The 12,621-nt window shown below is 42.6% G+C and overlaps 1 protein-coding gene across 1 annotated transcript; it reads right to left on the reverse strand.

Annotated features, from left to right (window-relative positions):
* Positions 1-1,743: 1,743 nt before the first annotated feature.
* LOC110527651 (cytochrome c1, heme protein, mitochondrial) lies at positions 1,744-12,297 on the reverse strand. Its single transcript, XM_021609065.2, has 7 exons — positions 12,144-12,297; positions 10,988-11,178; positions 9,788-9,914; positions 9,413-9,570; positions 9,013-9,173; positions 8,605-8,705; positions 1,744-2,312 (listed from the first exon to the last, which is right to left on the reverse strand). The coding sequence occupies exons 1-7, from the start codon at positions 12,222-12,224 to the stop codon at positions 2,208-2,210; spliced, it is 924 nt and encodes a 307-aa protein (XP_021464740.1). The 5' UTR covers positions 12,225-12,297; the 3' UTR covers positions 1,744-2,207.
* Positions 12,298-12,621: the final 324 nt, after the last annotated feature.

A 12,621-nucleotide genomic window follows, 5' to 3' on the forward strand; every position in this document is an offset into this window, starting at 1 on the left:
TTTTCCAATGTGGAAAATCTTTCCTGAATGGCTAAGGTTGCAGCATCAACAACGACATTGAAAAATGTCACCTCCAGCTTCTCCAGGGTATTACTCAAAGGCTCATCGAATGATTCTTATGAAAAATGCCGCTTTGTGGACCTCAGACTTTTTTGTTGTAGAATGGCCTCTACATTCATACCCTCGCAAATATCCTTGGCTGACGTTTGTGCAGTCATAAAGCCCTGTCAGTCAGTCTTCTGAGAAGACTGACTGCAACATCCACATGCATACTGGGAGACTGCATCAGCTTGATCACATGTTGTATCTGGCTCAAGATGTCCTACAACACCCCTGTACAGATGCTGAAGTGGTATAATCCCACCTCCTCTGACAAGGACTGGGCCTCAAACTTTACCACAGGGTCTTTGGTTTGATCCCTCACCTCAATCTGTGCCTCTCTCAATGCCGCTGCCCGATACCTCAGTGGCTCGACACGCTTGACTTTACTCTCCCACCTTGTCTCAGTCGACATCTTCAAAGTGCTGTCCACATGTTTTTTCAAAATGGCCCATCACTGTGTGGAGGCGTGGAGAACATGGCGTGGAGAACATGGTGTACAGTTTGTGTAAGATGCCAAAGTAACCTGTGGCATCGACAGAACTTTTGGCAGAATCAGCCACAACCAGGTTCAATGTGTGAGCCCCACATAGAGCTCTTGGATTCATTTCCAGGAGTCTGGCTTGGACACCTTTGTTTTTGCCTCTCATGTTGGCCCCATTATCAAGACTGTCCTCTGCAGTCCTCAAAATAAATACAAATTGCTCCTCTAATCTTTTGAGAATCAGGGATGCCAAATGTTGGCCTGTGGACTCCATAACATTTTCCTTTATGTGGGGCTTCTCCTTCAGTGACAATTCTAATCACAACTGTTCAGTGTGGCTGACAGGGATGCAATCTAGAATGATAGAAGAATTTTGCCAGCTTGATGTCCCACACCATTATTGAAATGATCTTGCTGCTCAACAAATTTGGTGGCCAAAGTAGCTGGTGACCCGAGGTCCCTTTTTGGACACGGCTAAAACGCCCCTTGTGCCTAAATGACATGCTAGCAACAGATCTGTTGTAACTAGCTAGCTACATTATTAAGCTTGCTGTGTTCTAAGTTGGGAGTAATTTTACAGCTTGCATTAATGGAGTCACCTTTCTATAACTAAATAGTGGATTACAAATAAGACTGATAGCCTGTGACATGACAAAACGCTGTCTACTACCTTAGATACGGATAACTGAGCGGAGCCGCAGGCTAAGGCACTGCATCTCAGTGCAAGAGGCGTCACTACAGTCCCTGGTTCGATTCCAGTCTTTATCACATCTGGCTGTGATTGGGAATCCCATAGGGCAGCGCACAACTGGTCCAGCGTCATCCGGGTTTGGCCTTCATTGGAAATAAGAATTTGTTCTTAACGGACTACCTTAGTTAAATAAAATGATCAGAGATTGCACACGTTTTGAATGGTTTACAATTTAGTACTCTGGTGTTTGCCTGTCCAGCTAGTGAACAAAATTTTGTAAATGCAAGAATTGGCATTGCCAAGAAACGGAAGTGGTCAGAAGAAATATACACCATGTAAAACCCAGCTTTTCCCTCGACAGAGATTTATCATCTCAAACTAAAGCAGCACCTACACGTTGTGTAGAAAGTGCATGAGCCACAGAAGCGTGGTGTAGGTCCAGTGCAGAATAACATTGTCACACGTAGTATCGGATTAAAACATGGGTTTGTTTATTCAGTACACCAGTGTTTATTAAATATTTACACACCAAAGTGTAGAGAACCTATAACGTGACAGATTCACAACAGCACAAGATGGTTGCAGGAACATACAATGACTCCGGTTGAGAATCCCCTCAGAAGAACTGGTTAGCCACTATACAAGTGTTTCCCCCCAAAAAATGTGTGCCGTTGGGGTTACTGGAGTTGGGAAACACTTGACCACAACCTGGACACGTTTCGTTTGATTACAGTTCAAAACAAGTTGAGGTTGTGTTTACATCCTTCCCTTTTGGCAGAGAATCTCTTTTTTGAAAAGTGAATTAGGGCAACCATATCTTAAATGCATGTGAGGTTTTTTTAAATTTATTAAAGATGGACAATTGCAAATCAGAGGGGTCAGAGTTCGAGCCGAGCAGCCACATGGGCAGGCAGAATGCAGCTGTCCAGGTCTTTACTTGGGGGGCCTGTAAGCAATCTTCCTGCTCTTCAGCACAGACCACCTGTGCCTCTTCATGTAATAGACCAGAGGGACCAAGATGGCGGAACCCATGAGCAGCTGGGGGAAGAAAGAGTTTGAGTGAATTGGATAACTCCAGTCTTTTTAAATTCTATTAAATGATGTTTGATACATATGAAATTAAATGCAATGAATATATGAAAGCACTACTTGTCATGTATTAAAACAGTGATCACAGTGATTCTTAGTCAATCACTAAACATTTCAGTAAAAAAAATAATAAAGGCTTGCACTCCTACTTATTATTATTATATTTTTTATTTGTCTTGCGCTGTTGGCGGTAGGTGCACTTGATTCAGAAGCCCGACGCACCAGGTAGGCAAAATGTTCCCATTTGTCTGAAGGGACAAACTCCGCCTGCCTGGCAGACCAGGAGAGCTGTGGCTAAATCAAGTGTGCCTACTTCGCTGAGCAATTGGACAGCTCAAATCACTGTGCCTACAGCTTCCACGACCCAAGAGCAAAGTTCAATACTAGCCTACGTGAGATTTTATAACTTTAAAAACCATGACCAGAAAGAATAAAGCATAGAACTGCTGTTTTTATGAGTTCACGTTTAAGTTTATTCAACACTTTTTCTAAACATAAAAATACGCTTCTCCCTACTTCTACTCGCTCTGCAATTCATTATTTGCAGCTAGTCGTGTCCATTTGAATAAAGGAATAACATGAATTTGCGCCTGAAGCTAAAATAAATGCAGTGAGACTAAAGTTTCACCATCAGGTGGAAAGTGTCCCCTCTCTCTGGCCAGTCTCACATGAGGAAAGGAGAGAGCGCTCTCCCTTCCTCTCGGCTGAGACGGACCAGATGCAAGTTTACCGTCTGTCCAGTAAAATAAAAAAGCTAATTATTTATGCTCAGCTGTGGCTCGCAAGTGATATAGCAGCTGATCCATTTTGTCATCAAAGCTTGAGTTTTGAAATATAATATGGTCTGAGAAGAACAATATTAGCAGGCCAAGCATAAATTAATATTTAACTATCAACATTTGATAAACTTGACTGCATTTGAAATTATAGTAACACCATTAAGTTACAAAAGTATTTGCAAGAATTACAAGGCATGCCTCAAGAGTCCCTGGGGTGGAGAAAGCAAGAGTCTCACCAGAGCAGGTCAGGAACAAAGAAAAAGGAGGACAATGAATCTAAGACCTGTTTATAAGCATCCAAGTTGTTTGGATTCAGAATTGGAATTGTTGACCAAAAGGATACTGTAAAAGTCAACTTCCAATCAGATAGACTTAGATGATGTAAAGACAACAGAACCTCTACTACCCAGAGGTATGACAAGAGGGGGTTGGTGAGATAAGGCAGCATTCCTAAGACAGCACAAAGGAAATTCTGGTATACAGTGTAAAGCAGTCGTGTCAAACTAATTCCCTGTAGGGCGTAGTGTCGGCAGATTTGTGGTATTTCCTTTAAATCAGGGGTGTCAAAGTCAAATGGACGGAGGGCCAAATAAAAAAAAATCAGCTACAAGACGAGGGCCGGACTGTTCGAATGTTCATTGAAAAATTTTTAAATGACGCATATAGTCTAGTGAACCTAATTGAACCTACTGAAAACCTAACAAATATATTACAATATGATCAGATAAATAAAGCAATATTTTCTTATGGCTCTGTCAGTAATCTTTAATTTTCAGACACAAAAGACAAATTTCCTTTATATAAATATCCCCATAACATGAACATTAAATGAAAGAAACCGGTATTCAAGGCACCATCAGTAGACTATATTTTCTATTTTAGCAAAAGTGGGCTAAATTTACTTCAAAGAAAAAACAATAGCAATTTTCTATCATCCACTCAACTGAAATATTTTTAAAATATAATTGGATTGAAATACAAAAAAATAAAGTGCAAAAATCTATTAATCAAAAACAACACTTTGTTTAAGGAGAAGTAACATGCAGTGAAAACAAATATTAAATTTTAACTTTTAAACTTGAACTGAGTAAAAAAACTCTAAATATGTGATTGCACAGTAATGTTCACTTGTTTGAGGTTGAGGGTGATACTTGGTGGTGTCCCATCTTTTCCACAAGTTCATCAATGTTCGGGGTAAGGCTCTGAGCTGAAGAAATCCTCAGAATTGAGTGGAGGTGTTCAGCAGTAAGTCGACTTCTGTGTGATGTTTTGTTCAGGTTCATCAAAGAAAACAGTTGTTCACACAGGTATGTGCTGCCAAACATAGACAACGTTTGAGCAGCCTGGATGCGCAGCTGGGGCATTGTGCCGGGGAGGAAACGGGCGAACTCCGCAGCACCCACTGCCGCATATTTTGCCCTCAGTGCATCATTGCATTGGAGGTCAATCAACTCCATTTGGAGGTTTGGTGGTGAGCTTTCCACGTCAACAGCAAATGGGTTACCGAGCAGTTCCAACCTGCTTTTTTGTGCTTCAAAGTCAGCAAATCGGCGTCGAAAGTCAGCGGCAAGCATACCTATTTTATCAGCCAACTGTGTGCTCGGGAACGCACTGGTAGAGAGCTTCTCTTTCATGGTCTGGCAGCTGGGAAAGTGGCTCAAATTTTCTTTCCGCATCTGCGTCTCCCACAGAGTCAGTTTGGTTTTAAATGCCTTCACTGTACTGTACATATCAGAGATGACACGATCCCGACCCTGCAGCTGCAAGTTTATTGCATTCAGATGACTCGTAATGTCACACAGAAAAGCCATTTCACACAGAAACATTTCGTCTCGGAGTTGTGTTGTGTCTTTCCCTTTGCTGTCCAAGAACAGACAAATCTCCTCACGAAGCTCGAAACATCTTTGAAGCACCTTTCCCTGGCTTAGCCATCGCACCTCTGTGTGATAAGGCAAATCACCATGCTCCGTTTCTAACTCCGTCAGAAATGCCTTGAACTGGCGGTGATTCAAACCTTTGGCTCTGATAAAGTTAACTGTGCGCGTGATGATGCTCATTACATGCTCCATTTTCAAGGCTTTACCGCACAACGCTTCCTGGTGTATGATACAATGATAAGCTGTCAGCTCACCTGTCGCGTTTTCCTCTTGCATCTTTTCCCGTATCTTCGCCACCAGTCCGCTCCTGTGTCCACACATCGCAGGTGCTCCGTCGGTTGTCAAACCCACGAGTTTTTCCCAAGGCAGCTCCATCTCATTTACACATCTTGACACCTCTTCATACAAATCATGCCCCGTAGTTGTGCCATGCATAGGACGTAAAGCCAAAAACTCCTCTGTCACGCTTAGGTTGGAGTCCACTCCGCGGATGAAAATTGACAACTGGGCAATGTCAGAAATGTCGGTGCTCTCATCCACAGCCAAGGAATATGCAATAAAATCTTTTCCCTTTTTCACAAGCTGCTCTTTTAGATTGATGGACAACTGGTCTACTCTCTCGGCAATGGTGTTTCTGCTCAGACTCACATTTAAAAAGAGTTGCCTTTTTTCTGGGCAAACTTCGTCACAAACTTTAATCATGCAGTTTTTGATGAAATCCCCCTCCGTAAATGGCCGGGCTGATTTAGCGATCTCTTCTGCCAAAATAAAACTGGCCTTGACAGCAGCCTGGCCTTGTGATTTGGCTTTTTTGAACAGAGCCTGTCGAGATTTGAGGCCTCGTTTTAATTCCTCTGCCTTTTGTAGCCTTTGTTCCATGTCCATATTCTTGTTTTTGTCCGCGTGTTTCGTTTCATAATGTCGTCTCAGATTATACTCTTTCAGTACCGCCACACTTTCTCCACACAGAAGACACACAGGTTTTCCAGCTACCTTCGTGAACATATACTCCGACTCCCACCTTGTTTGAAACCCCCGGTTCTCAGTATCCACCTTCCGTTTTGCCATTTTTGATGGGTATCTGAAAGTTAATTTTACTGTGATGCTGACGACTGCTGTGCCAATAAATATTGAAATGAAGCAGCCTACTGCTCGGTGCGTCACCTTTGCATTGTGGGAAATGTAGTATTGGTGCGTGTAAAAGATCTGCGGGCTGCCGGCTTGCTGCGGGCCGGTTCTAATAATAAATCAAGATCATCCCAGGGGCCGTAAAAAACCTTCTTGCGGGCCGGATGTGGCCCGCGGGCCTTGACTCTGACATATGTGCTTTAAATGAAGACCTCTACAACCAGGTGAGGGGAGTGATTGACTAATTAGTGACCTTAGTTCATCAATGAAGTACAAGGGAGGAATGAAAACCCAAAGATCCTCGGCCCTCCGTGGAATGAGTTTGACACCTGGTGTAAAGAATCACTTCGGGGGAGGGGCCATCCTACAGCCAATGTGCTGTGATAATGTAATGTAATAGACCTACTGCACAAACCTAATTCCTAGAGAACTGTTTTTATTAGGTTAATGTTGCATAGGATTACATTTATCATGTTTAAAACAAAGAAATCTGAGCGGTAGATCCCCTCTTGCTTCTAGTGACCAATATTTTCATTTTTTTAATGGAAATAAAGGAAGCACTACTGAGGCAAATCCCCTCTTTGGATTGCTTGACAGCAAGCAATGCCCCACATACAGTGCCTTGCGAAAGTATTCGGCCCCCTTGAACTTTGCGACCTTTTGCCACATTTCAGGCTTCAAACAAAGATATAAAACTGTATTTTTTTGTGAAGAATCAACAACAAGTGGGACACAATCATGAAGTGGAACGACATTTATGGGATATTTCAAACTTTTTTAACAAATCAAAAACTGAAAAATTGGGCGTGCAAAATTATTCAGCCCCCTTAAGTTAATACTTTGTAGCGCCACCTTTTGCTGCGATTACAGCTGTAAGTCGCTTGGGGTATGTCTATCAGTTTTGCACATCGAGAGACTGAAATGTTTTCCCATTCCTCCTTGCAAAACAGCTCGAGCTCAGTGAGGTTGGAAGGAGAGCATTTGTGAACAGCAGTTTTCAGTTCTTTCCACAGATTCTCGATTGGATTCAGGTCTGGACTTTGACTTGGCCATTCTAACACCTGGATATGTCTATTTTTGAACCATTCCATTGTAGATTTTGCTTTATGTTTTGGATCATTGTCTTTTTGGAAGACAAATCTCCGTCCCAGTCTCAGGTCTTTTGCAGACTCCAACAGGTTTTCTTCCAGAATGGTCCTGTATTTGGCTCCATCCATTTCCCCATCAATTTTAACCATCTTCCCTGTCCTGCTGAAGAAAAGCAGGCCCAAACCATGATGCTGCCACCATGTTTGACAGTGGGGATGGTGTGTTCAGCTGTGTTGCTTTTACGCCAAACATAACGTTTTGCATTGTTGCCAAAAAGTTCAATTTTGGTTTCATCTGACCAGAGCACCTTCTTCCACATGTTTGGTGTGGCTTGTGGCAAACTTTAAAACAACACTTTTTATGGATATCTTTAAGAAATGGCTTTCTTGCCACTCTTCCATAAAGGCCAGATTTGTGCAATATACGACTGATTGTTGTCCTATGGACAGAGTCTCCCACCTCAGCTGTAGATCTCTGCAGTTCATCCAGAGTGATCATGGGCCTCTTGGCTGCATCTCTGATCAGTCTTCTCCTTGTATGAGCTGAAAGGTTAGAGGGACGGCCAGGTCTTGGTAGATTTGCAGTGGTCTGATACTCCTTCCATTTCAATATTATCGCTTGCACAGTGCTCCTTGGGATGTTTAAAGCTTGGGAAATCTTTTTGTATCCAAATCCGGCTTTAAACTTCTTCACAACTGTATCTCGGACCTGCCTGGTGTGTTCCTTGTTCTTCATGATGCTCTCTGCGCTTTTAACGGACCTCTGAGACTATCACAGTGCAGGTGCATTTATACGGAGACTTGATTACACACAGGTGGATTGTATTTATCATCATTAGTCATTTAGGTCAACATTGGATCATTCAGAGATCCTCACTGAACTTCTGGAGAGAGTTTGCTGCACTGAAAGTAAAGGGGCTGAATAATTTTGCACGCCCAATTTCAGTTTTTGATGTGTTTAAAAAGGTTTGAAATATCCATTAAATGTCGTTCCACTTCATGATTGTGTCCCACTTGTTGTTGATTCTTCACAAAAAAATACAGTTTTATATCTTTATGTTTGAAGCCTGAAATGTGGCAAAAGGTCGCAAAGTTCAAGGGGGCCGAATACTTTCGCAAGGCACTGTAGATCTACCACTTCAAGAGTGCTAAATGATTTGGTCAAACAGTTGAAAGAGGTGTATTTACTAAAAACCAAACGGAAGTAAATGGACCGAAATAAAGAGGGACTACCTGAAATTGAAAATAAACTTGTTTTCGTCGCAAAACGTCCTGCTACGGTTTGCACTAATGAATACACCCCAGGTTGAGAATACATTTCTGATGCTAGTTCTATTACGCCAGAGGGCGGCACCCCCTCCCAGCTTACCTTCAGGCCCATGCGTTTGCGCTGGTCGTGCTCAGGCTCGGCTGCCCACCGGAGGAAGGTGCACACATCCTTGGCCACCTGGCTCATGGTGGCTGGGGTTCCTGTCACATGAGAATGGAAGGTTTTACTTGCAATGATTGTAATATGTGGTTGTCTTATCTACCGTAGTTGAATGCACTAAGTTGCTCTTGTTGAGAGCGTCTGCTAAATGACAAAAACAGAAAATGTCACTTTCACTATATCAAATCATAAGTATGACTCTATACAGACACCAGAATCTAGACATTCAGCCTGTCATGTCAACGGTTAAAATGGAGTCCTAGGAGCACAATGTATAAAAATTACTTCATGAATTGATTTATCCATTATTTCAAGTTAGTGATCCCAAGAAGGGGGAATCCTACTGACCGTCCTCGAATTCCAGGACCTCATTGTAGATAGGGGGAGCCATGCCGATGGCCTGGCCTGGAAAGTAGGGGTTGTAGTAGAGGCCCTCTCTCACCTCCACTCCAGCAGGGGGCTCACAGTAACCCGTCAGCAGGGAGAATACATAGTCTTCACCTCCATGTCTGGAGCAATGGAGAGAAACAACTTAGGACAAGGCAATCTAAGGTACGATATCATTGTATGATTAATAGGAGTGGAGTGTCTTGCTGTGGATTTACGAAAGTATATTATCCTGCTCCATAGACAGTAAAAACATATTTTGGGTAAGAAAAGGTTACAATATATTGTACCTTAAATCTAACGTTTCGTTTACTGTCGATATGACCCATCACCAGATACTCTGACGTTAGCAACAAAGTACCTGGCATTGACGATGTAGCTGAGATCTGGTGGCAAGGCTCCGCCGTTGGCCGCACGGGCAGCCTCTGGGTTGGGGTATGGCTTGGGGAAGTAGTCGGAGAGCTTTCCTGGACGGGTAAACATCTCCCCCGACTCGTCAGGGCCATCCACCACCTCAATCTGAGCGGAGAACACAGACGGCGGTCAGTGACTTGGAGAAGGCCCAAGATGTCCCTAGAAACTGATCGGTTTGCATTTCCGCTCATAATGGTTAATGTTAGGACAGGGAAAACTGATCCTGTAACTGTGCTCAGGTGCAAGTTCTAGCCAGAGCAACTGATACACTCATCTAAGGTCATGACCTAGTTTAATCTAATGGCCAAGGACACAGCCTTACCTCCTCAGCCAGAACCTTAACTTCGGCCTCTGTGTGCGACACTCCAACCAAGTTACGGAAGGCCAGGTACTCCATGCTGTGACACGCTGAACACACTTGCTTGTACACCTGATATCCACGACGGATGCTGCAATATAAAGAAAACAGTTACGATCCATTTCATCCAGTCCTCCTTGTCAGGCAAATATGATCTAGTTTGTATTAACAAGATTCTGTAACACTACTTGACACCCAGAGTCATAACATGTTATGACACGGTCATTACCATGTTATAACAGTTGACAAACCTGTCATAACCTGTTATAATATGGTCCTAACACTGTCGACACATTTCTCCCAGTTGTGACATATTGCGTTATTTTATGGCGGGTTATGAGACCAACATAGGAGTGTCAAAACCCACAAAACTTCCCACACAAGGTAAAACATTCCATTACACCATAGCCTAACAGAGTGTGTGTGTGTGTGATATATATATATTTTTTTTAATTGACCATGTTAAATTATCATCGTAATTGAGCACATATCAATGTCAGACATGTACCATGGATGATGGATGAATGCAGGAGCAGATTTCAGGAGCAGGACAAGACACCCTCTTTGTGATTGATATAAGGGCATGTACGTGATAGGCCTATCTGGCTTATATGATTATGATGGTCATAATGCTTCTTGACAGTGTCATAAAGTGTATTTTCTTAGTCCAAGTAAAGTGACAGATGGTCATAATGCTTCTTGACAGTGTCAGTTTATTTTCTATAAGTTACTTAAAATATTATGAAAAAAACATGAAAGAATTCATTATAACAAAGGATTTAAGGAACAAACTTTCAAACGAAAGGAAACTTCTTGGCAGAAAAAAAATAACTGGGTTTTGACACTTTAGTAGGTGTCATAACCAGCCATAAAATAAAGCAATGTCACAACAGGTGTAAATATGTGGTTCATGACAGTGTTATGGCCATATTATGAAAGGTTATGACAACTTATGCGAGCTGTTATAACATGTTATGACACTGGGTGTCAAGTAATACTGAAGAATTCCTAAGAAAAATTATATTTCCCTAAAATGAAGAGAAACAAAGTCTCAAATTAAATGTTTCGTTGCAAGCACCGGAAAAAGCCTGAGTGATAACATTACTGTACAATGTTACATGCAATTACACAATTGTGTGTCCTTGGTTAGGAGTTAGCTTGTACCTGCCGTGGTCAAGGGCTGACAACATGCCGCTGTGGGTCCAGGGGTAGTTGGGGGGGTGGAGCTCCAGGTCTGAGGCCTTAACAGACTGCTGTAGCATCAGAGCAATCCCGGCCCCACTGGTTGTCAACACACCAAACATTGTCAGGGCCACCTTCTTTGACCTGGGTAGACTGGCAAACGACATGTTGACCTGTCGAGGAAGAGAGTTGACATAAGATGACGAATGTTGCTAGCTCCCGACACCCTGAGGGTTGCATAATTTGTCATCCAAAGCATCCATGTGAGGTGTTCTTCACAATAACTTTTGATGTGACCAAAATTACTTTAATATTGGGGTCAATCTTTGTTGGTTCATGATATCACTGAATATGCATCTAATGTCAAGTCAAAGGCATACAGCCGAGTGGTTATGAAACTGCCCTTATACCCTGTGTCTCACCAGATACCAAAGGAGTGAGACTTCTAGCATCACAAGTAGCAACATAAGGCCAACGTTAATGATAACCACACATTAACAAGTGTTGTCATGTAGTTAGGAAGACGTTTCCCAGTTTAGAGCCTCACCTATAGATAGTAGTGTATCTAGCCAGTATCAAATCAGTCGTTTTTATAAATAAAATCTAGCTAGCAAAGTTCAGTCTAGCTATCTATGTCAATTCAAACTACACCTCTGGCTCTGTAAACTAACGTTAGCCTGATACAATCACATTGCTGGATAGCTGGCTAACGTAACATGGGTTTTGCTTTCCAGCTAGCTTCCTAATGAGCTAACGTTACTTTTGTAATCAACCTGATGATTAAATGGCAAGAAAAGCAGACATTAGCTAACTAGACTGTTAACGGAACCTGACATGGCATTATCCCCCATCAACTGGCGACGATCTGTTCGAATGCTAACAAACACCCAATACGATGTTCAATCTGCCATCGCTTCAAAATAGCAAGGATAACATACTGGGTAGTGCCTTAAGAATGTAGCAAGCTAGCTCACATTAACGTTAGCATTGAACGAGTGACCTTGCCTGTTAGCTACAGTACTAACGTTACCCGGCTAGCGGTCAGGGTGGCTTTGAAAGTGTTATCTTTCCTACAAAAAAAAGCAGGCAGAAGCGAGCATAATCCCAATACAGCATTGAGAGGATAAACATATCATACCCGAGGGGCCTTGATCGTTTTTGGCGTGCATAGTAGGGCTCTTCCAGTCCCCGACAGCACGACCACTCGTAGCGCCGCCATCTTCCTGCCTCGAAAGACAGCGGAACGCCAATTTATGTGAAGCCAGCCACAATTACGTCAGAAATTGCGTTGCGCGTTATTCCGCCTGAGCCTGATTCTGGGATGTCACTAGTTACACACCGGCATAAACCCCGCCTATTTCTACAATTTATCTTCTTGACATGGGATTTTAAACCTAAATGTGAATTAAGACCAAAAAGTACATTTATGTATTTTTACGATATGGCCAATTTTGACTTGGTGGCTATGGTAACTAGTGGAAACGCTGATTCCGTTGATGCCGCGTTCAAGACAACTGGGAACTCTGAAATCTCCAACCTCAGCGGTGTCAAGACAACTGGAAATTGGAAAAAACAAGCAGCGAATGGGAGAAATATTTTGAATGGTCATCCAACTC

This window comes from Oncorhynchus mykiss, chromosome 7 (genome assembly GCF_013265735.2).
Source record: "Oncorhynchus mykiss isolate Arlee chromosome 7, USDA_OmykA_1.1, whole genome shotgun sequence".
NCBI lineage: Eukaryota > Metazoa > Chordata > Actinopteri > Salmoniformes > Salmonidae > Oncorhynchus > Oncorhynchus mykiss.